The following is a 26,179-nucleotide window of genomic DNA, read 5'->3' as shown; positions in this document are numbered from 1 at the left end:
TTTTTCCATTTTATTTTCTTAACAGACGTCACATTTTTCTTCCAAAGTGTAAACATTTTTACATCCAAAAAAAAAAAGAAGACTTTGCTTTGTGCACAACAAAAGGAACAAACATCCCAAAGTAAGCATGGGACAATGTTTCAAATATTTGAAACCCCTCATGCAGTGTAAAGCTGTTCCTCTTTCCAGTTCAAATGTTTGGATGTGCTGGCATGTTTAGCACACACACTGCATGCTGTCATAAATAATGTATGTGAGCACTAAAAAAGTGAGTGCTGATGTTGGGGAGAATTTGGCAATTGACCTTTTCTCACTTTTACTGGCGCCTTTCCTCTTAACAAAACTTCACTATACTGATAATGCACATAAACATACAATTCCACAATGACACTTTTGGCTTGGACACATTCTAGCTTTTACAAGGCAAAAATGATCAATCAATAAAAAAGGCCTTACATGGTTCTTATTATATTACTTTTTCTATTAAAAGTAAGGTTTTATGTTCATGTACATGTCAAAGTTTTGGTGTTAAATTTTGAATCTAAACCGATCAAACTGAACATATTTCAGGAGGCATGAAATAGTTGAAGTTATAAGCTTCAGATAAGACAAGCCAACAAAATAGTACCAAGGCATTAGCATGTTTGTTGGATTCGGTACACTGTAAAAAGGAAAGTTTGTCAGGTAACCTAAAATGTGCTTCATGTGGTGACATATAAATTAACTTGTTAATAATTATTTAACATGACTAACTTAAACTGAATACGTTAGATTACACCAACAAAAGTCATTTTAAGGGTTAGAAATAGATTTTTTAAGGTAACAGTTTCACATTACCACTTTTTACAGTGTACCATGCATGACAATTCCATGTTTTTCTTTTTACATTTATTGTTTTTTTAAGTTTTCATGGGGTATCATGTAAATTCCATGGTATTTGAATATAATAACCATTAAGTACCATTGTATATATGCAAAAGTGCCATGTTATTACCATCTGATACAACAATTTACTGACAAGGTACTGACATTTTCTTTGTGTGGTTGCAACATGTGAGAAAGCTGTCTGGCCCAGTTTGCTCTGTTGTAGGTCTGAAACTGCCATCAGCTTGGCAGCATGTACAAAAAAACCTCAGGCTTTGTTTAAATTATAGCTACAGAACATTTTTAGACCATTGGCACTTCAAAAAGCAGCTTTGTAAAAAGCATTTGTTATCATCTCCTTATATAGTACTGGTCTGTTTGTTAATGTGTGGAATTTGTTTGAGGTCAAAAATGGACGTGGGTGTTTATAGTCTCACAAAATGTTTCTTTGCCAGACGTGCACCGGACCTATATTGTCAGTTTTCTTTTTCATTCAGGATAAGTCAAAGCATTTGAACTTTTTTCACTGAAGTTAGAGGAGAAATTTGTACAGTCTACAGTCTAGGTTTATAAATCAATACACAACTAAACATAGAAATGGACACATAAATGGCACTTAAAAATACAAAAACAGAGAACACAACAGTATAAACTACACAAAGTGAGAACATTGTCACTTCATTATGTTTTTTTCACAGCAAATAATCTCCTGTATAGGACAGCTAGAGAAAGGCAGGAATGAGGAATGCTGTGATGCTGCATGAAACCTGTTTGAAGCATCTATTAAGAGGCTGATCATGTTTAGCTTCTTTAGGCACCTCTTAGGCACAGTCCCAGTGTCTCAGATCAGTGCAATTATTTCTGGACGAAAGTAGTCCGTGGTCAGAAGTCCAGGCAAGAAATATTGACTCCTGTCTACCACTTCCAGAGTTCAAAGCAATCTTTTTCCAGCCCAGCTAACACCCTGCTGGAATGAACAGCATTGCTGATTACCAACTTAATTTTATTTTTTGATGCTGGTTTGCTGGTGTTCCCAACAAGCTTCTTAACAGAAGGTTAACTAACAAACCTTCCTTGGTCAACCTGTATCACCAGAAAGAAAATGCTGGTTGATCAGGTTACATTTTGCTGGACCAGAAACAGACCAACATTAGCTAGCATAAATCAGGTTGGGTCAGCATGAAATTCATGCTGGTCTAAGATGGTCTTGGCAGCAGAGCTGTCACTGAAGCCAGATATTTATGGTTATAACAGGCACTTCCAGTATATTTTATCTGTAAAATGCACCTTATTTAAATGCTGAAAGTCACTTTAAACTTGCATTTGGCTGGGATGCATTGAAATGTTCACCAACCAATCTAGTGTCTGCATCACACCCATCTGCAGCAGTCATGGAGTGCATTGCCCTCTGAGGGCTGGAGGTATGAGTACAATAAGGCTTTTACATATCAGAGGGTTTGTTTGCCTAATTGTTGTTGGCAGGACACTGTCCTTGTATTAATGGTGCCTCATATTCCAAGCTGCTTTGAGTTAAAGATGGACATGGGGCAGGTTGTTTTGAATGTGTCATCCCATTCTCTGGCCTGTTTTTCATGCCCTCTAACTCCAGAGGGGATGTCTCAGGAACCTTGAATCTCCTTCTGCAGCGGATGACCACAACAGTGGCTACAATAGCTGCAAACATCACCACAGTCACCACTACCACTATGGGTATGAGGGAGGAGGAAGGTTCGGTTTTGTCAACGCTGGGCTCGTGGGAGGAAGGTGGGATTCCCGCCGTGCGAGCCTCTATGCAGGCAACTGACACATGGATGGGCTCTCCCAGTGGGCTAGCACAAACAGAATAGGTGCTATTAGGCAGCAGTCCTCTTAGCGTGTACTCAGGATAAGATGCAGGCAAATTCAGCTGCAGTGGCCTCCGGTCCGGGCCGGACAAGTTTCGATAAGTCAGCCGGATTCCACTGATGTGCGGTCGTGTCTCAATGTAGCGTTGAAGGTCTAATGAAATGGAAGTGCTGGTTACGTGATGGGAGCTGATTGTGTTGGGTAGGACCGTAGCAATAGTCTCGATGGAAACTCTTGGGGAAGGTGGGGGAGGTCTAGCCTCATTTTGAATCTCGCAGTAGAGTCCTGATGTGGAACGTGGACACAAGCAACTAACCTGCCCATATGGGACAAACCTGCATGTTCCCCCATTTAGACAAATGTTGGAAGGGCACATAAGCTCTTGTTCAGGCTCTACTAGGATGCTGCTAGGGGAGACACTGGTCGGAAAAGGAAGGAAGCTTTCTTTGTCTGCTGAGGGCACCTCACTTGGAGGCGGAGGTGGGATGGCGTGTGTTGTGCCTGATGGCGTGGTGGGCTCTGTCGGCTTATTGGTGGTACTTCTGTTCTCTGCACTTGTTAATTCAATTGTTGTAGTGGGGCAGCCAAAATCTTTATGCTCCAACTTTGCAAAAACCATTCCTGAGTTTATTGGAGGAAAGTGACAGCGAGTTTCCTCCATCCTTAACAACTCAACTCGCGCATCCTTTAGCCAAGTTGGGAACCAGGCAAGTGTGCAAAGGCAGTTGAAGGGGTTTCCAGCTGCGGTGAGTTTCTCAAGTTTGGGGAAATGGTTGAAGAAGCCTTCAGGGAAGCCCTGCAAATTCAGGTTGCTCAAGTCAAGTTCTAGCATGTTATTTAGATTTTGGAAGTCTTCTCGCTTTAGAGAACCCAAAGGGTTTCCGGATAGGTTGAGGTTTCGTAGGCCCACCATTTCCTTCAGTTCAGGTTGTATCGCCACAAGCTGGTTCTGAGAAACATCCAAAACATGTAGATTCACCAGGCTTCTTAGTAGCCCCTCATCCACACTGCTTTGACCCAATCCAGCAATTTTAAGAGACTCAAGTTGTGGTGTCTGTAAATGTTCTGGTCCCGGTGGTGAGATACTGTTATAACTAAGGTCCAAATGTAGCAATCTGGGGAGTTGGAGGGCTGGCAACACACTGATCTGATTCCCCTGAAGCTTCAGCTCCAGTAGGGTCTCCAGTCCCTCAAAGGCAGCTGGGTGAATGCTCTGGATGTGGTTGTTGTAGAGATATAGCCTTTCCAGGTTGACCAGCCCAGTGAAACTGTCTTTGGAGATATGAGTGATGCGGTTAGATGAGAGGTCAAGGTTGAGTAGGGTGGAGAGTGGGCTGAACACCTGATCAGGAATTTCACTGAGGGCATTCTGACTCAGGTCCAGCATTACAAGCTCCCCGAGCTCTACAAAATCCTGCTGTTGCAAGGTGTTGATGTTGTTCTGAAAGACATATAGGGTCTTTGTGGAGGAAGGGAAACCACGAGGCATGTTCACCAATTTAAGCTGGACACAGAAGATGTTGTTATTGGGGAAGCACGAGCAATCATAAGGACATCTGCTGCACAGAGATCCACAAAGCAACTGAAACAAAATGAGATGAGAGAGGGAAGATAATGGCTGCATTGTTGATCTTGATCTGTGTCTGGCCTTGTTGTGATTGAAACCTACAATATAAAAACAGAAATTCAATGTCATAATCACATAGACAAGACCATTATATACACCAATTAGTAGGTTTTCAATTTTCTTTATAAAAAAGAAAAAGTTCTGATTGGATGAGCCACATTCAAAGCCATTGTAAAACGACAATAAATACACACCTATGACCACTTAGGCAATCTAGATTGATACACCATGATGTTACGATGCTTATTTTTAACGATCTTCGATTTTTTTCATAATGCTATTGCTGCTGTTTTATAAAAGCAATGAGACACTTAAGTCCATGCAATACAGTGATTTTACACAGGGTAAGGGGTGTTCTTAGACACACAAAGCCTCTTCAATATATTTTACATTACTTATTCACGTAACCAGAAATAGTTGCTTAATGTTATCCACTAAAGACTTTGTCAAGTCTTGAAAACTCTATCCTTATCTAAAAACAGAAAAGACTTAACAAATGTCCTTTTGGGCACAGTAATGTTGGATGAACATTGTGATGATATCTGTGTGTTTTAACTGAGACTGGTTTTGTGGTGTGACTGAAGAACTTCTTCTATCATAATTTTCCTTCGCCATTATCTAAGATCATCCAACACTGGCAGTGGTATCTAGGCCGGTTGACCGAACGTCTGTTGAACTGCCATGCACTCATTCTCACTCTTTCCACTGTTTGCTTAATGAGTTAATCTCAGAGGGTTTAGACCTCAGACCAGAATGTGTGCTTAGGGCAGCCCAACCAGCATTTCAGCGCGCAGCTCACACGCAAATGCACAACCCTACCTCCTCCTAATGTCTACAACAGTGAAACCCTGCCTTGCTTCGTTAGCCTGCCTCATACATACTACATACATAACGCATGTTCATACACACATAAGCCAGTAGATGGAGGGTATTCTTGTTTGAGTTAGGTATCAGGGGCCTGTTGAATCTTTATTGACACAACTAAGCTTTCCGAACCCAAGTAGTTATTTAAAAGAGAAACAATAAATCATTACTTGCCTAAGTGGTACATGCTAAAGGTCTCTTTGTGAGTTTAAGCCTCTTAATTTTCAGTTAAAGTCCCGGGACTAAGTGGTTTGTGTGTTGTTTTGTGTATCATTGTTTGCTAATTGTTCAATAATCTCTCAGATCCCTTTGATTTTCTTGTGAACAAAGGTCCAAGCCAAGCCTCTGCCATCTTCTCCAGTACTGATAAGCCAATGCATGTGTTTGTGTGTACAAGGAACAGTTTATTGTTCTGACAAGAGGCCTGACTGCGAAAGGCCCAGTCTATTGAGGGAGATGAACAGCCATTCGTCTAAAATCTATTCAACTTTCTCTCTGTCTGAGTTTCCTTTGTGAGTCCCTTTTTCTCATATAAACCATGAATCTTTTACTCTGCCCTTTCTTTCCCTCCTCCCCTTGAAGAGCAATGGCTTGGCTGCTGGGAAAGTTGCTAATAGTCTTGGAATTATATGTGCTCACTCTGTTTGTATTTAATTCGTATCTGATAATGTTTTCATAGAAGTGGGTTTGGATTCAGAAGTTGTCTGTTTTGTTGTCAAGTAATTTAATAAATCAGACATGGGTAGGGTAAATACCCTTACTTAGCTAAACTCTGGGGACAAATCTGTTTCCCAAAAGTAAGTTAAATCTGACTGTTAGTTAAAGTTTGTTTGGGCACAACTGAGTTACTCTTGATGAATGAGTTAAGCTAATGCGAGATTCAATGTGGTTCAGTTAGTCAAATCACAATTATTAGACAAAGTTTTATCTTAGTCAAATGATCTATTATCTTTTGATTTGTCTTTATCCATGTTTTGTGTTCCTCAGCTAAGTGCATTCATGTATAAACCTTTGTGCCTTTGGTCTTTTTTTTCATTCTCCTTCCGATCTTTCCTCTGTCTTTTGCTATACATCCTGTTTGGACTCTCTGCAGGTCGCTTGACTTTTGAACAGAAACTAGAGCTATTTCATTAAAGTGGGGGTGCTACCCTCCCTTCTTCTCTCCTGTCTTCTCTTGCCCTACTTTCACTCACTGTTTTTTCTCCCAGATATGAATGATCTCACCGGCACGGCAGGAATTCTGCAATAACCCCAAAAATCCATCGTCATCACAGGAAGGGATGGGGCATCTGAAGGGACTCCAGAGGAGATCTTTGACAGTTCTATCACACACTCTGTCTTTATTTGTCTCCCTAGTTTCAGGGTTAATACACTTGTTTGCCAGGCCTCACAACTGATTGCATGAAAACAGGTTTGACAAGGATGGCATTACCAGCAGAAGGAGCTTAAAGGTGAAGCAGAACTTAACTTCCTCCAAGACACCTTACTATGAGAGTTACTAAACTAAATTTACTCTCTCTTCTGACACATTTTCTGAACTCTCTCTGTCAGACATGCACTCAAACAAATGCAAGAACACTGGCATGTTTACACACACACACACACACACACACACACACACACACACACACACACACACACACACACAAATATATCTCTCCAACACACACACACTCTACATGCTGCCTTAGGGATTGGCTCAGCCATGTTTTATTAATAAGCTAGGAATCAATGCCCAGTCAAATGAGAAATCCAAATAACATCCATTTGCGTTTGTATTACACTTTTCATTACTTCTGAAAAGTATGTTTTCGAAAAATTACTCCGTGATGAGAGACAGGACTTGGAGGGAGGGATAAAACAAAAATTATCACTGAGAGACTCAATGTAAAATAGCTCAAACAACCCTATTCGGAAACAATTTCCTATTTGTCTAGCTTTCGTTTTTTCACTACTACCTTTTCAGCCCTCGAATTCTTCCCTCAAATAACGTTGGAATGGAAAAGTTCTAAATACAGGCATAACCGAAAAGCGTATCTCAATCCTCCACAGAAGCTAAAGAGGCATATGTATATGTTCTTTTTGTATGTTGTGAATGTGTATGTGGTTCTGTTTACACAGATAAGATTAGTAATAGGCCTGTGTCGATGCAATCAAACATCGATACATTTTTCACAAAATATTGTCATGATACTTTAGATTCATGTATGAATATTTATATTGATATATTCATGTTTATGGTTATTTATATTACATTTATATTCAACTATTTGTGCATTCACATCATAAGAACAAACTCAGACAGGTGTTCCTCAGTGCAGTCAGAGATGATTCTATGAGGCACGAGAGAGACTGAAACTGGGCCCTTTTCTCTAGTGGACAGGCTGGGCTTCTCTCATACATTTAGCACTGGGGCCGGGCAAATACTGATTTTCAACTTGATCATGATCTTCATTTGAATGGTCCCAATATCGATTCTTCTAATCCCATGATCGCTCTTTTATTCTAAGTGACAACCCTCAACAATGCACATAAATCACCTCTTTCTGTGTAATGGACCATTCTGTTCTTTACAGTCAGTTGTTGATCAAAAACAACAAATTTACACACACACACATATATATATTTATTTATTTTTTTCACACTGTATATATGTATACTTAAAATCTAAAATGTGACAAATGATAAAGAATGATAAAATAATATTTGTAAAATTCAAATATCTGTAATTTACCAAGTTAGAAGGTCCTCTGTATAATTAGTAACAGCATTAGCAGAAAGGGAATTTTTTTCTTACTGTATGTGAGCAAAATTGACATTTTAACTAAAATATACCCACACATTTTTTCAGGTTGTGACATAATTTTTTAAATGTCACAACCTGCACCCAGTACAACAATTTCAAATATCTTCCTCAACATTGGTGGAACACACCCAAACTCATAAAAATTCACAAACAAAGACACTGTCATACTCAAGCTATGTTTTACCATTTAACAGTGACAGATAGAGGTGTGTGTGATGTATTGTATCAAGTTAAGGTCAAATGACTGTGTTTTGAATATGCCAGAGATAGTTTTGCACACTGGTGTTCATGTGAACAATCACCATTTAAGGGATAATGTACAGTCGTCCGGAAGAGGTTTGTTTTCCAACCTGGTCTCTCTGACAAGTTGTTATAATAGTGCAAAATGACGAAGTTGACAAATACTTTGTCTGAACTTTTACTCCAATAGAGAAAAAACCTACTAACAAACGAACCATATTATTAAGATTTTTCCAAAGTTTAACCCCTAACCCCTGTTTTTAGATTGGTTGGTCTCTATGAGAATAAATGTACGTTTTCATGTATCTTACGATTTTGCCATCTCGTACGAATTCTAACAAGTTTTCAAGAGACTGCGTTGTGTTTTCAGTATTGACTGTACATTATCTACTTAATTACACTTATACTTAGATATTTGATGTCCATTTCTTTATTTATTTAAGTTAAAATGATATGATAATATGTGAAAAGAAAAAGGCCAAAGAGTGCTACAAGAAACATGGGATTGGCACAGCGAACAGCGTACAGTTTAGCGGTCATAGTACAAAAATATCAAAGCTAGAACAACCAGAATCAAATATTCCAAAGGGCTGTGTAATATCTTTTTTTTCTCTCCCCTATTCTCCCCAATTTAGAATGCCCAATTCCCAATGCACTCCAAGTCCTCGTGGTGGTGTAATGACTCGCCTCAATCCGGGTGGCGGAGCCATTTATCACATGGCTTGTTGAGTGCGTTACCGCGGAGACATAGCACGTGAGGAGGCTTCACGCTATTTTCCGTGGCATCCACGCACAACTCCCCACATGCCCCATCGACAGCGAACCCCATTATAGCGAGCACGAGGAGGTTACCCCATGTGACTCTACCCTCCCTAGCAACCTTGTCAATTTGGTTGCTTAGGAGACCTGGCTGGAGACACTCAGCATGCACTGGATTCGAAATTGTGACTACAGGGGTGGTAGTCAGCGTCTTCACTCGCTGAGCTACCCAGGTCCCAGCTGTGTAATATCTTTAACATACTTGCATTGCTACTGTTCAAAGAATATGCATGTCCACACACTCATATGCACAAATACACATATTTCCTTCAGCAGCTCCTGAGCACAGCTGGATTGTGTTATCCAGAATACACTGGCGTGGTATCTCCGGGTGACAGCACACTCTCATAAAGTAACTTTTTGACAATTAGAGTTGGGGAGGATTTCAGGGAGTAAAACCAAAAGAGATCCAGACGTGCAGAATTTAAATGTGGATTGTATGCATGCCTGTATGCGACTGTTTGTATTTACGCATGCTTGAATCAAGCTCATGTGCGTGTGGGTGATTTATAATACAAAACAGATTTTTTGGGACAACTGTGAGTACTTTATGCTTCAGTTCAACCACAACAGAAGCTTCTAATCCAGATCCAGTGCCAATCCAATACTCTTCAATGTTGTCCTCCACTAGCTTTTATAGACGCTTTTATTGAAGTTGCATTTTAAAAGTGCATGCACAGCAAAGTGTTAAAAAGTTTATTTCTAGTTTAAACTGAATTTGCCCTTCAGACCTGTTCTGTTGGACAAGAAACTAGCATCATACCATGCAGCCCATGTTTGGTTTTTGACCATTGAAAGTTTAGAATGGAACAATTTACACATGGAGCCACTCTGAGAGCCCCATTTCTCTGGATTTATAGGGCCTTAAAAATGAACATGATGAAAAGGAAAGTTTCATCTGAACCAAAACCTTAAAGGATATAAAGGATATCTTTAATACTTTTGTAGTTTTTGGAAATCCAAATTTGTAAAAACAACACAAAAAAAAGTGTTTTTTCCAATGTTTGGACTCACAACATGCTTCGAAATCATTGGCGAAAATTGTAATTTTTACCCAACTCTACAAAATATTGGATTACTCAGGATATTTTGTCTTTCAACATCATGTTGACAGAACTTAGAAATCGATACTCTGATCTGAAGAAACTACAACCTCCAAATAAAACAATTCAAGACCCCTATCCTGCAAAAATGATTCTTGGTAAGAAGAGGGTTCTTCGCTTAACCTAAAGGCCCCTGCATACTTCCAACGAAATCAAATAATGAATTGATGTTACGTCATTTAGAACAAAATCTGCCCAAATAGGTGTTTGGTTAAAGGTGCTAAACACCCTCTTACTGCCATTGGTCCATGGCATCTGAAGCTCCACCTACTTTGAGGCAGACAGCTAAATCCGGTTTTGTTGTTCAGTCAGTCAAGTCTAGTCAACATAAACACACCAGTGTGCAGTTATTAGCAAGCAGATGAAAATATACCTACAGTACATCTGTACAAGCATTCACGTAGAGACCTTTTCCAGGAACATATGATGTGATTTTCTTGCTTGATTAGTCTACAAATCTACTTAGATTCTCTTAAGTGCCTGTTCACTCTTGTGCTGTCTGCAGCGAAAGCCCTTCACACATCAGCCCGAATTAAGACATGCCTCTCTTATCATAATTCTTTTGTCTGTATTCTACCCATTACCACTCTTTTATACACCTATATTTGCAGTAGTATCAGTGTCATCATAAATTACAGATACAGAGAGTAATTGGTGAATATTATGGCCAGTATAGCATGTTAGCTCATTAGCTCAGTGAATTCAGTTTGTAAACAAGACAATTTACATTATCTACTGCATAAATATTACTTTATATAATTATCGAGTAGTTAAAACACTGATCTCGTGTGAATTATGTTCATAGAATGAGGCATGAAGTCATTGATAACACATTTTAATGTCACATTAGTTGATGTTTTGCATGTAGTCTTTGCATGTAGTGTCCTCATTTAAATGTCCCTCTAAATGCCTCCCACATTAGCATGGTCAGTTTCTGAATGTTCAAACTTCTAAACTGGCCATGTCATTTATTAATGCTACAATGATAAGCATTACATTTAGGTTAAGATTTTATGGGATATTATTATTAGATAAACTTAATTAGGGCCCCATAACAAATAATTTCAGGCATTGCATTCAAACAAACACACACGCTTCATTCCCTCCAGACAAATACACACTCAAACACACACAAAAAGACACTAAAAAGGTGGAGAGGCTTAACCTCTAGGTACAATCTAGGTAGGACGTCCTCGCCAGTATTGCCCAAGGGCTGCATGCAGTTCAAGTTACAATCCAAGTGGTGTGTGCATCTGCATGTGCACACCTGGATCAGGTTCCTCCCAATCATGTAGCCGGCAATGCATCAAGGGACACATCCATTTCTGTATGAAATGTGAGACACTTAACTAGACAAGGGACCAAAGCAGAGCAACTTAGACATGCCACTGACACACGCAGTCTGTCAAATACTGTTACAAAACCATCCCGTTCAACAAAAGAATTATCTATCTATCTATCTATCTATCTATCTATCTATCTATCTATCTATCTATCTATCTATCTATCTATCTATCTATCTATCTATCTATCTATCTATCACGCTTTCTGTCTGTCTGTCTATCTATCTATCTATCTATCTATCTATCTATCTATCTCTCTATCTATCTATCACGCTTTCTGTCTGTCTATCTGTCTCTCTTTCTGTCTTTTCTATCACTCTATCTATCACTATCTATCACTCTATCTATCTACATCAAATTATGGTTTTAAAAATACACATACTGTCGATTTAGATATAAATGAATCTTTCAGAACTACAGCACATTATGTACACTCAGACACGAGAACCATTTGAAGGTGGGTGTGTTTTTAGAAAGATGTCATTATGATCTTCAGAGCATGCAGTGCTTTTGTGTTGCACATTACTTTCTAAGGGCTTTATATGGTGAGAGTGGAAGAAAGAGAGAGTGGACTGGAATGCCAAATAATGGCACATATGCTTTTGCTATGATGAGCATGTTGTCAGGTGGCATAATTTAAGACCATGACATTGTGTGTGTGGGACACAACTCTGAAAGATAGTTGAAACACTCCAACGGCATGAGGCAAACGTGTCCTCTCATGACCTCTTTAAAGGGTTAGTTCACCTGAATGTCATTCCAAACCCATATGACTTCCTTTCATCTGTGGAACACATAAAGAAACATTTTGAATAATGTGCTGGTCACTTTTTTCCATTCAATTACAATGAATTGGGACTGGAGCTTTTAAGCTTCAAAAATGACCAAAAGCAACATTAAAGCATCATAAAAGTAGTCCATTCATCGTGTGTGCTATATTCCTGGTCTTCTGAAGCCATATGAAAGCTTTGTGTAAAAAGAATTCTGAAATTTAAGGAGATATTCACTTTTTGTCCTTTGCAAGCTTGAAAGCTCCGATCCCTATTTGTTGTCATTGCATGAAAAAGAGTGACCAGTCATGTAGGTTTAGAATGCCATAAGGGTGCGTAAAAGTTGACAGAATGTTCATTTTCAGTTGAACTAATCCTTTAAGGTCAGGTATGTCTGAGAAATGCTACTGTTAAAATACTGACTTTCTTGAACATTGTGCCAATAAATTGCGTCTGTGTTTACTAAAGGATAAATGGCAAACTTGTTTTGTGATAAATGAGGAAAAAGGAGAGAACTGTTTGTTCTTGCCTATACTTACCTAAACTCACTCACTCACTCACTCACTCACTCACTCACTCACTCACTCACTCACTCTCTCTCACTCTCTCTCTCTCTCTCACTCTCTCACTCTCTCACTCTCTCCCTCCCTCCCTCTCCAGGTATGGTAGAATCAGGACAGGTTGCCAGTATTTTTTAAGCTCTACCTGTTTTTCTGGCTTATCTTCACACCAAATCAGTGTGTAATGGAGTGAAACATAGCAGCTTTCACCTTGACATTTCTCAAAGAAAAACAAACAAATACCCACACACACACACACACACCATTCAAAAACCGATTAATCTAACCCAGGTGTAAAAACCGATTAAGCTAACCCAGGTGTACACTCATACACCTGCTCAACACGGTCAAGGAGCATTTAAGTTTTTGTACTTCATAATCCACACTACGTGTCAAAGACCTGACAGTTGAATGACGTTCAAAACTCTTGCACAGTGAAAGCGTTTCAGTAGATCTCATTGATGAGTGTTCTTTTCAAATTGACTGTGAGCAAATTGAAAACAAATCCACTGAATTAAATGTAAACTGCATCTAAATTTTGTATGAATCTGAATGAAAATCTGAATCTAAACTGAAAGTGAATCTGCCCTTGAGTGTAAACATGAACGCAAATCAGAATCTAAGTTGAATGAAAATTTGCATCTAAACTGAATGTGAATCTGAATCTTAAACGAAACTTTAATCTGCGTCTAAATTAAATGGGAATCTGAATGGGAACCCGAATCTAAACAAAGTGAATCTACATCTAAATTGAATTTGAATCTGATCAAATCAAATTTACTTGAACTGATTGAGGGGGAGTTATGCTGTTTGCAACATGGACATGCTGCAACAAAGCGCCAACATCCCCTTCTTGCCCCCCCCAGGGGGTGTCCCGTCTGTGTCAGCTTGTGTTTTCTGTGTCAGTGGCTGTCTTCAGTCTGTAAGAGCAGGGCAAATCTCACAGCACACACACATTTTTCCTGGCAACTAATTCACCTTTCTCACAGATAGGCCAATAGATAAGACATGAAGGCATCAACACCAACAAAACAAAAGTACAGAAAAGTACCATGATACTGTTTTTGGACTCTTAAGTATGATAGGAAAAATCACAGGACGATTCACACTGTACAGTGTAAATACAGGGTTTCTATGGTCATGGAAAATCTGGAAATATTGAGGATTTTTTAAATTCAGATTTCCATGGCTGGAAAAGTCATGGACATTTCTTAACACACATTCACACTTTTTTGTAGCATTTTTGTGAACACTTCCCTTTACTAAATGAGGATAGAGGCAGTACCATGGTACAGTTCCAAATGGGAACAACAACAGGATGCTTTGATGCGGTGCATACAAGGTTTTCACATCTTTTGACCAATGAATTCTATACATTTTCTGAGAATACTGGATAAGAATTTTAAAACATCATGTCATAGAACTTTCTAGACGATGCAATATTAAGCTGAACTTAACTAGAAAAATATAATTAAGAAGACCAAAAAAATCTGTCTCTCATCAAATGATGTGCTAACAAGTATACACAGCTCGAACAGATTCAATCACATGTGTATGTGACAAATGAAGCATACTGCCATATCAGCCTATTATACTGTATACAATAATAATAAATAAATAATTGATAATTGTAGCAGCAATCTACTGTAGTTGTGTTGCATCGCTCACATTCTGAGTAGACAGTCTCTAAGGGTCTCTCAAGTAACTAAATACGAAGAAAGTTCTCCATCACACTCTAACACACTCCTCTGTCTGTGTATTGTTGCACATCACTGAAAAATAATGAGTGACAGAGCATACATGTGTTTTAGGGGTCGCAAGTTTGCCCCCTGCTTATCTGATCTACCTTGCCAGACTGCCGAAGAACTAGCCTTTTCTGAGACACAAATCAATTGTGACACTGACCAACCTAGTAAAAAGTTACAGAGCTAAGCCTGTGTAGTACACTGAAGTTACCTCGAATGTGTGACCAGACATGCACTGAAAAAAGCACATTTTAGTCTAAAGGTTTCTTTACACTGAACTACAATACGTGATCTTCACATATTAAAATGATAGCCAAAAAAGGGTAATTTACATGTAGATGTATAAAGGTATAGTAGCAAAAACAGCCTGTTAAAGGTTATGTCATTTTTCCGATGGTAAAATACTTTCTTTTATCCCAGCTTAATATGCAAAGACAACGACAAGTAAGCCATATGTTGGAATTCCCCCGAAATCTGTGGCTTTGTGGCACTATCAAAACATTGTTCTGTAAGTTTGAGCATCTCAACCAGTCTGACACAGCAATGTTGGCTCAATCAATGGCATGGGTTTGGGGCGGAACTATTGTTTCTTCATCAATAACAGCCGGGGGGAGTGTTCAACAAGCCTGTTTGAAAACAACATGTTTGAAATTCCTTTTGTTGATGCTTGTGGCACAGAACTTGCACAAAGCGGTTATGGTCAACTAAATTACGACAGTTTATGATGCATAAGTTTACCAAGCATGGTGCCTTGATCCCGCAACATCCCCTGCATCTCACAATTCTGACTTAATATTGTGCAACTGCAACAATTTCTCATAATTACAAGATATAAAATCACATTTGTGACTATTTCTCCCCATTGCAACTATATCACGCAATTGCAACTTTATTTCTCATAATTACGATATAAACTCGTACTTGTGGCTATTTCTTGCCATCACAACTGTATCACACAATATCTTTACCAACACATTATTTTAAAAATATAATTTCACAAAGTTGTGACTACTTACTATGATAATAAGACATAAACTCACAATTGCGACTATTTCTTGCGACAAGACTTTATATCACACGACTCTTTGACTTTATATCACACGACTGTGACTTTATATCGCACAACTCTTTGACTTTATATCACACGACTGTGACTTTATATCGCACAACTCTTTGACTTTATATCACACGACTGTGACTTTATATCGCACAACTCTTTGACTTTATATCACACGACTGTGACTTTATATCACACAACTCTTTGACTTTATATCACACGACTGTGACTTTATATCACACAACTCTTTGACTTTATATCACACGACTGTGACTTTATATCACACAACTGAGACTGTATGTCATGCATGTGCCACTATTTCTTGTAATTTCAAGATATAAAACTTGTTCTACTGCTCACATTCGCAACTATGTCATGCAGCTGCAACTTTATATTATGCCATTGAAAGTCACATTGAGTCACTATGAGATATTAAGTCAGAAATGTTTTCTTTCTGTGGCAGTATCCGGCTTCTATAACTAAGTGTGTATATGTAGTTATTAGTTATTATGCAGACATATCTTTTTCATATAAGAACAACCCCCCCATCTGATTCTCTTTCCTCAAGTGAATTACATAGAAAATGATTTCAAAGAGAGTGGTAGGATGTGTTTGGTGTATGGGTTTGTATGCACATGTGATGCCATTAAATATAAAAGAAAGATTAGACTTGTAACTGTATTGACACACATAATATTACAGTCCAGTCTTATTTATTTTTATTTCCACATCTGTCTTGACCTGTTATACTTTATATGTGTGTTTATACTTCTCTGTTTCTCTTGGCAGTGGTCCTTGTCTAAACTCTAGTTATGTTCTTATACACCCAGCAGGGTAAAGTTCTAACTGTGTTATTACAAGTGGACATCACTACAGAACACAAACTCACATTAAATAAATCCTTAAAACTGGGCAGCCACAACCGACAGTAAGATAATATCTAGAGATTTTCCTCACCAGTCTTTTATATAATTTGTCAAAAACAAAAGAGGTGATTGAAGAAAAGCTCAAGCCTGTTCAGAAATCAATTTTCATCTCACAGATAATGGAAAACAAGGATCAAGAACATGCAAGAACATTTTTGGCAACTGGCTTTCTTCACAAATAATGAACTTCAGTGCTGCTACAGATTTTAGGACTTTGAGTAAAATCAGTATAATCCAAACAACAAGTTCCATTCGAGTCTTTGAATCTCCATGACCTTTAATAACAGCCAGAGTCACACTCAAGAAACAGAAGCCCCAAACTTTAAAATCAAAGGGTTTCTGTCCAAATATTCTTCATGTCAAACACTTGACTTTACCACAGACTCATTAAGGCCAATCTTCACTCAACATCTGCATACACTTATTCCTGCACACTGCCTTAACGTCCATCATGCAGTTATTAACACTGTGACTGGGAAGCTCCTTGTGAGATACTCCCATATTTAGTTGTCATGGTGACATGACCCGAACACTTATTAGCTGACCCTTGGGATTATTCCAAGCCTGTCCAAGGGGGGTTAAGCCTTCACCTCTGAGTGCCCACTCCAACATCCCACAAGCCCCTTAATTAAATTGCTGAGACACTGTGTCAGGAATGTTTGCCTATGCTTTTTGGTTGCTCTCTCCTTCTGTATCTCTCCCTCTGTCTTTGCTTTTCTCATACTTCGTAATCTTGCTGCCCCCCTTGGAGTTTGCCCCTCCCAATTGATGGCTGGCAGATTGCCAGCTGATCTCAAACGCTGACTGAACACAGTCAAGAAAGTGTTAACATGCAGAGTACAGTTATTACCACAAATTACTTAAAGAATACAGGCAGGAGTAACTTGCTAAGGACAGATCAAATGTATCACACAGCTAAACTCTTGGCATGGTTTGACGTCATTCATAAACAAGAACTCAAGAACTCACAAAATCAACAAATAACTTGGGTTTTCTGCTATGCGGGTCAGCTGAGTGTGGTTATAATCTTCAGTTATGCAACCAACCTGTAGCTTAAAGGAATATTCTGGGTTCTATACACGTTAAGCTCAGTCTACAGTATTTGTGGCATAATGTGGATTACAACAAAAAAATATTTTGGCTCGTCCGTCCTTTTCTTAAAAAAGAAAAAAGAAAAATCAAGGTTACAGTGAGGCATTTACAATAGAAGTAAATGGGCCCAATTTTTGGAGGCTTTGAAGGCAGAAATATGAAGCTTATAATTGTATTAATACACTTAAATTGAAATTTCTGATAAAACGTGTATTATTTGAGTTGTAAATTTGTTTACATCATAATTTTTCCTCTTATCAAGAGAACTATTTTACTCTGTATAAGGTTCCTGAATTGGCTATATAGTTCTTTGGAGGTTGAAAAAAGTTCTAAATGTTACATTATGGATTCTTCAGATCAGTACATTGGTTTCTGGGATGGTTTTCTAAAGAACTTCAGAATAAAATCTCCTTTTTAGAACTTAAACAGGTTTGCCTACGGCTACAGGCTATAAAAACAATCATGTTCTCTCTAAAAACTTTCAGACTGTGTACTAAACTCCTACAATAGGTAACTCCATAGAGACTTCACATCACATCTCTTAATATTATTGTAGATGTTATACAGTTGTGAACTTTTCAACATTTCCTTCAGACCACTTATCGACCTCTGAGCAAAGAAAAGGAGGATTTACAGAACAATTCAGAACCACTAAAATGGATGGCCAAAATCACAGCATGTCACTCAACCCTTGCTTTAATTAAGTACTTCTTCATAGAGTCCTCCACAAAACTTCCTCATCTGTTGAGTTTCCATTGAGAAAAGGTGGATAATGGGCTTGAAAGCCAGAATAAAAGATCATAGTCTCTACGCCCCGCGCAACTAAACTGATAGAAGCCTGAAAACCATTAAAATCCCCGTAGGTGTTTCCTGTGTTTGGTTGCCCAAGTAATCACTGGGTTACGTTATCTCAGGACGTTTTGTTAGATTTGCACAGATTTCACATTAACATTAAGGGGCTGTTCAGACAAAACACGTTCATACGCTAAATACAAAAACTCGACACAGCGCATATAACAAAATGCAGTTTCTCGAGACGTGTTTAAAAAGTCACATTCTTTTTTACCTGACACGATCTAAAAAAGTGACACACCTGAGCAAGATGCGACAAAACCGTCGAAGACTAGATCAAATATGAATATATCATAAAAGAATGTATTTCTATCTTATACAAAGCATTTTATTGTGTTTCTGAGGCACTTCACTAAATTTGTCCCAAAAAATTATTAATAAAATGTGTGCACTGTCTATAATTTTTGTCATGAATGTAAAATTTATTTGTATTCCTTTGCAGAGAATGATATTTCACACACACACACACACACACAAATCTGCATTATGTTTTTATATATATAAAAACTAGGCTATAAGGTTTTGTCCCTCAGTCTGAACTCAACCCTGTCACACCAACCATTTTCAGCCGTAAGAAACAGGTAAGAAATTTCATATTTTATTCAAATTTTGAAGTGTATATAGTATATAAGTCAGGTGGGTCTCATCAAGCTCGATAACTCGACCCAGTCACATTAAGATAATAAATCTGTATTTTTCAAAATTATATTTTAATCGATAAATATAAAAAAACTCTGTCACCCACAAACCAGTCTCATTTCTGTGACAGGGTTGAGTTACTCACTACATTTAAGAATATTGTTACAAAAATAAGAAAAATTCAATATATTGTACGTTACAAATTATATTTACTTGAATGAAATATGGTGTTAAAAGTATGTGGGTGCAAGTCGCCATGTGATGGGAGATTTTTTACGGGGGTTGAGGGTGACAATATTGGATAATTAAAATGGGAACACAAGTCAAAATCGATTTTTGTCTGCGGAGCACAGCTTGACATGTTAGGGGTGAGCACAAAAACTTGGGGTTTTACTTTTTTTTAACAAAGCTAATAAGACGACAGACACACAATTTGCCGATTTGTAGTTTCATCACATAAAACTGAGAAAACTGTCATAAAATGTTATATTTGTAATCATTAAATTGGTATGAGGGACACATGAGCATTAGCTAGATCTTTATTTTATAACCAGTATTGTGTAGGATCATTTTCAAAACACTTCCATTATGTCCATGACGGGGTTGAAAACAAAAGGTGTCCAAATCAGTGCCATGTATCACAGTGATTACGTTTTTATGTTTTAAAGTAATTCGATCATTATTGATACTGTATTAATATCTTACTTGAAATGATATAATTATTTTATGTTTATTTATTCATACATATTTTATGGCCAGTGGGGGAAAATGATTAGGACAAATTTAAAGTGTCTTAATTTTGCCAAAAATGTATTTCATGCAATAAATAATGATAATAAATAGCTTATTTTGTAAATGTATAAAATTTGTAGAACTTTAAATTAGAGTTAGGGATACTGGGGGAGTCACTGTTACTTTGCTCACAGATGATTGGTCCAGTATCTGGATGAGATCTCTGATCGGGAACATAGCCTGCCCCGGAGCAGGTATGTGGATTAGCGTATGTTACTATGGCGAGAAACCCTGATGAAAGCCTATCCACTTTACTGGTACCACAAATTCAGAGTTCGCTTAAACTAAGTTTAAACTTATCTAGCTAGCTGCTTAATCCTGCTTTGTGACATGGAAAAAAAAAGAATAGAAAATATTAAAAAAAAGACTTTGATGACTGAGGAGTTAAAATATGATTTGTTGGAGGTTTAATGTGTGCCTATTGTTGTAGAGTGTTCAGACAATTAATCAAATGTTAAATATGAATAAATAAAATAATAAATAAAAATCCAAGTAGAAATTAGATCCCTAGAATGACACCACAGTAAAGATAGTTTGCAGTTTGAAATTCAGACTTTGACTGGCTATAAATAGGCTATGCGCATGTAAATAATGTTGCATGTGATTCTTCATGATTTGTGAATTCGGATGACATCATCCTCCACTCCGCAATCTGTCATTTAAATTTTCAACTCTTCATTTTCTAATCCAAATAGCTTCAAAAGTTCAACACCTAGAAGACTGAAACCACTCTCATCTTGACCAGTCTGATTTATGAATTTTTTAGATACTCAATAGATTGGTTTTATTATATATTTATGATATGCATTTAGAACAGCACTGGAGGTGCATTTGACCAGAATTTGAATAAGAAGCAAATTAAACTATTGTGAACTTGCCTACAAACAGACACACTTTCAGGACTTCCTGGAGAGTTCAGTATGTCAAAATAAAAGCCACAATTGAACTATATTACTGTTGTATTTTGGTCACACCTTATACATACATTTTGTGCATATATACAGTGAAATATAGCTATTTGTTTTCACATATCCCAGCTAAGCTGGGGTCAGAGTGCAGGGTCAGCCAAGATATGTTGCCTCTGGAGCAGATAGGGTCAAGGGCCTTGCTCAAGGGCCCAACAGTGGCATCTTGGCGGTAATGGAGCTTGAACCCCCAACCTCCTGGTCAGTAACCCAGAGCCTCAATCGCTGAGCCACTGCAACAGTATTTACATGTCTATGCCAAGCCAATTTATATATATAGCCAATCGAAGTCTGAATTTCAATCTTTACTGTGATACGAATGACCAATAATCGTATTATTCCTTTGCCATTCACATCCTCTATGACACTTAATGCCCTTTCGCTTTTAAGATAGTGAGCCCTCCGCGGGATATTGTTAGATAATCTGAGGAATGTTTCAACTTGAGTTCACAGAAACCATCCATCACCCACAGAGCATCAGTCCTTGCCTTCAGCTACCTGGTACGAAGCGCATAATTTTAAAACGGGCATGCTTTAGTGAAGGACTGAGTTCACTTTGAGAGCTCTAGAGACTATTTATCATTCAAGACGCTTTCGTAAGACTGACAATCAGATGTGCCGCGTGCGCTACTTTACAAACGTAAACAACACTTGTATTCGTGCGATTAAAACTCTGGACCTATTTAACCGGTTTCCTATTAGCTCACTGAATTTATTGTATGCAAAACCATTTGCCGATTCTTTAAATACTTTTTATGATAAATATAGTAGGCTATACATATGGGAATATTCAGAGTGTATCCAATAATACAAAATAATTCACATAACTGCTCACCTGTAAAAACACGCCAGCAAGCGTGCAGCGTTTTATCCACAGGAGACGACAGAATGAAAGAATGACGTTCAAAACGCTTCTAGAGTCATTCCACAAGAGGGATAATTTCTCTTGAAAGTTCGCTTTCCATGCAGACCTCTGAGCTTTAGGAACACTGCGGTGTTTTACTGAATGACAGGAGCGCAACACCTCCAAAGTTTTAGGAAGGAGGAGTAACAGTTGAGATTTCATAACTCCAGCTCTCCGTCGCCGGGTTGTGGTGACATCGGGTATGATCAGTTGCAAGCATACCAATCCTATGTTACTAGCATGCAAATCTTCCTAGGAATGTGTTTTGAAGTATACAGTACTGTGAAGTAGGCAGTTAGTACATTTTCACATCACATTGCATGAAAATTGCCGCCAAATTATCATCTTGAAAACAAACAAACTAAAAAAAGGGTAATTTGCCATTTAAATCAACATTTTTTGTAAAACTGTGGAAGTCCAATCAAATTATGAATCAATAATGAAATGTTAAAAATCGTGGCTCAAAACTGGGTACAAGGATGCTAAAGGCCCCAGTTAAAACAGTACTTTTGTTTTTATTTTCTCACAAAACACTAAATAACAACAAAACTGGCAAATTAATTTCCCTAAATGCCTGAGCCCCTTAGAGGACAGGGCGGGAATTATTTTATTTGTATTTTTACGTTTTTTTGTGCCCTTGCAATAGTTTGCATAACCTTGCAATACGTTTTGCTGAAAAAGCTGCGTTAACCATGGTTAATCTTGTGGTAACTATGGCTTTACTACAAATACCGCAAAACTTAATGCAGGACAAAACTTAATGTGAGGAGCAAAACTTATTAGAGACAGCAAAACTTAATCGAGAGCAAAACTTAATCGAGGAACTCAAAATTTATTGAGAGGAGCACAAAACTTAATGTGAGGAACGAAAATTTATTGAGAGGAGCACAAAACTTAATGCTGAGGAGCTCAAAATTTATTGAGAGGAGCACAAAACTTAATGTGAGGAGCAAAACTTATTGAGGAGCAAAACTTAATGGAGCAAAACTTAATGCGAGGGAACGCAAAACTTAATGCTAGGGAACGCAAAACTTAATGCGAGGGAACTCAAAATTTATTGAGAGGGAGCACAAAACTTAATGTGAGGGAACGCAAAATTTATTGAGAGGGAGCACAAAACTTAATGCGAGGGAACTCAAAATTTATTGAGAGGGAGCACAAAACTTAATGTGAGGGAACAAAATTTATTGAGAGGGAGCACAAAACTTAATGCGAGGAACTCAAAATTTATTGAGAGGAGCACAAAACTTAATGTGAGAGCGAAACTTATGCGAACAAAACTTAATGTGAGGCAAAACTTAATGTGAGGAACGAAAGCATAAAACTTAATGCTAGGGAACGCAAAACTTAATGCGAGGGAACTAAAAATTTATTGAGAGGGAGCACAAAACTTAATGCGAGGGAACAAAAACGTATTGCGAGGCAACGCAAAACTTAATGCGAGACAACGCAAAACTTATTGCGAGACAATGCAAAACTTAATGCTAAGGAATGCAAAACTTAATGCGAGGGAACTCAAAATTTATTGAGAGGGAGCACAAAACTTAATGCGAGGGAACAAAAACGTATTACGAGGCAACGCAAAACTTAATGCGAGGGAACACAAAACTTAATGTGAGGGAACGACCAAACTTATTGTGAGGGAACACAAAACCATTACGAGGGTACGCAACACTTATTGCAGGGGAACAAAAAACGTATTGCGAGGGTACGCAAAACTTAATGCGAGGGAACAAAAAAACGTATTGCGAGGGTACGCAAAACTTATTGCAGGGGAATGCAAAACTTACTGTGCGTGAACACAAACTATTACGAGGGAACGCAAAACTTATTTTGAGGGCAAGCAAACTATTGCGAGGACACGCAAACTTTTGCGAGAGAATACAAACTATTGCAAGGGCACACAAAACTTATTTGCGAGGGAACACAAACTAGTGCGAGAGCACGCAAAACTATTTCAGAAGATTTCTGAAGAATAGAACTATTTCTGAAGAATGTTCAAATAGGTCTCATTGACTGATATGATCACAATGGAGATTTGCTGCTGTTGTTGTTGTTTTAAAATGCTTGATATGTAGAGTACATGCCAAATGTGATTGAAATTAACTGTCAATTGTGAACCCTTTTCGGAAGTGGTTAATCTAATTCATCTTAATTTGTAACTCAAAGAAATTTCTTGCTGTCTCAAAATTATTTGCATATTAAGTTGGAAAATTTTGCCCTGTTACTATTACCCCATCTTCACTGTATATCACACACACTGGGTTTTAGAGTTGCAGATTAAAAACTTGTGAATTTGCTTGTAATGGCAAGCTTAACAATTGGCAGGTTTTTTGTATTAGTGTGTGAAAACAGTTATTTTTAACCAGTGTCTTGGGAATCGTCAATGGTCTCAAAATACACTTCCAATGTTCACCCAAAGTAGCACTGAGACACTGTTTACTTCTTCCAAAGCAAAGTTTGCACAGAGGAACTTGAACATGGTCCATCATCCTTCAACTTCAATTTGTCGAATGCATTTTTATGTAACATCACAATGCGGTACTAAGCTAACCACTAAAGCAGGTTAGACTAAGTGTGTGTGTTGTTCTGTGTACAGTATTAGAGTGTTGTATTAATGTAGGTCTGCTGCATGGAACTGAATTAATAAGTGTGGTGAACTTTTCAACTAGCCTTTAGCAAAGTTTACGGTGATTGTACATTTTCCCCACGGTTTATGTACTGTATGTCATGAACCCACTTACATGCAATCACACACACACATATCAAGATCCAAATCTCATATAGTCAGTTATTTTGAATTTAGTTAGGTGTGACAGACTGGGAATGTATTGCATTTATGTAAGGTATTTTTGTCTCCTGCATGGCAACTGGCTATTGTATGACTCTGTTGAAGTAAAGAACAGAGGCCTTCTGATCCAAAATAGTATCCATGTTATTCAGCAAGCTGAAAAGCAAGAGAACTTCCAACATAAACATTAGTAACTGATTAGTAGACACATATGCTTGGAATGGAGGCAACATTTTAAGGCACTTTAATTTTCAACGTGAAATCTGTTCCAAATAACTGGCAGCTTCATTATGCTGCATACTAATATACTTTAGTAACTTTAGTAATGCCAAATTTTTAAGGCAAAAGTTCATGTATACTTAACAGATAATGCAATCAATGCCTTCCGATCAATGAAAAAATAAATCCAAGATGGCAGATTAAGATTATTTGATACTGCAAGTATCGCTAAAAATAGTTCAGTGTAACTAAAAAAATATTATTTTACCCAATATTTGTGTATGCTATGAATTTTTATGCGTATTAGAGTGCTTTTAGCTTAGCAACATGCTAAATCCAAACTCATTTTGAGTCTAATCTCTTGAGTGGAGCGCCATTTGTGAAGTTTAGTGTGTTTGCGTCTGTACTCATAAAGTAAATATATGCAATGGAAGAAGCCAACTTTTTCCCCCTGAGTGAACTAAAGCACCCTAGGCGAATGAAGCCTGTGATTACACTATGAGCTGCATCGCTTTAAAATTTGTTTATTGAGTAAAATGAATAAAAAATTTCTAGTTCAAAACCACAGGAACAATCATCAACCAATCCAGATTGATTTTGCTGTGAATTCGGTGACAGTATGTCGAACGTTCTTTAAGTAAAATCAGCTTACCGAAATTGTAATCACTGCCCCCAGTGGCTGAAGCAGGAAAAGTCGATGAGCTGAAATGTCCACAGTGTGGCACCAAAAACAAGTTGTAAAGTGAGTTAATTTTTGTTGTAAATACAGCTGAGAGGAATGCATATTTAATTAACCATACACCCTAACCCAAACCCCATCCCTAAACCTAATCAGCAGTGGAGTAAAAATATAATCTTAGAGGACGACCTCAGAATCGTATACTTCATTGTTTGTGAACGCGATTACTTTCCACACATGACCTGAACTGTGTCTCTAAAGCTGAATGTGCAACATGCTGTCAGTAGCACCACAGAAAAAGGTAAACACATTTAAATTGATATAAAAATATCTAATGCTGAGATATGCTGCTTGTCAGTAACTCAACAGAATGGGGTCGATTTCAAAGTACCGGAACATTCAGGAGCGAGATGTCGACTTCCCATTTGATCATGTTAAGCAATCAATGCTCTACGACTAGCCGAGTTCTCCTAGATACAAATATTCAGGGATGTTCATGAACAGCAGAAATATTACCAAACAAACTCCTTAGCAAATCAAAAATGTCAGTGCATTTCATCATTATTTTTAGGCGATCTAAAAAAGCCTGTTCGCTTGGTAAATGTAAGTATAAATTAGCCTAAAGACATTATATCTTCACCTGTTCAGATCGGTTAGAATAAAATTTTCAGTGTGTG

The 26,179-nt window shown here is 37.9% G+C and overlaps 1 protein-coding gene across 1 annotated transcript; it reads right to left on the bottom strand.

Moving 5' to 3' along the window:
• LOC127639730 (vasorin-like) lies at positions 1–21,891 on the bottom strand. The gene is made up of 2 exons (XM_052121915.1): positions 21,745–21,891; positions 1–4,374 (listed from the first exon to the last, which is right to left on the bottom strand). The coding sequence occupies exon 2, from the start codon at positions 4,331–4,333 to the stop codon at positions 2,330–2,332; it is 2,004 nt and encodes a 667-aa protein (XP_051977875.1). The 5' UTR covers positions 4,334–4,374; positions 21,745–21,891; the 3' UTR covers positions 1–2,329.
• Between the last annotated feature and the right edge of the window lie 4,288 nt (positions 21,892–26,179).

This window comes from Xyrauchen texanus, chromosome 48 (assembly GCF_025860055.1).
Source record: "Xyrauchen texanus isolate HMW12.3.18 chromosome 48, RBS_HiC_50CHRs, whole genome shotgun sequence".
Lineage (NCBI taxonomy): Eukaryota > Metazoa > Chordata > Actinopteri > Cypriniformes > Catostomidae > Xyrauchen > Xyrauchen texanus.
This window is presented reverse-complemented; position numbering and strand designations above follow the sequence as displayed.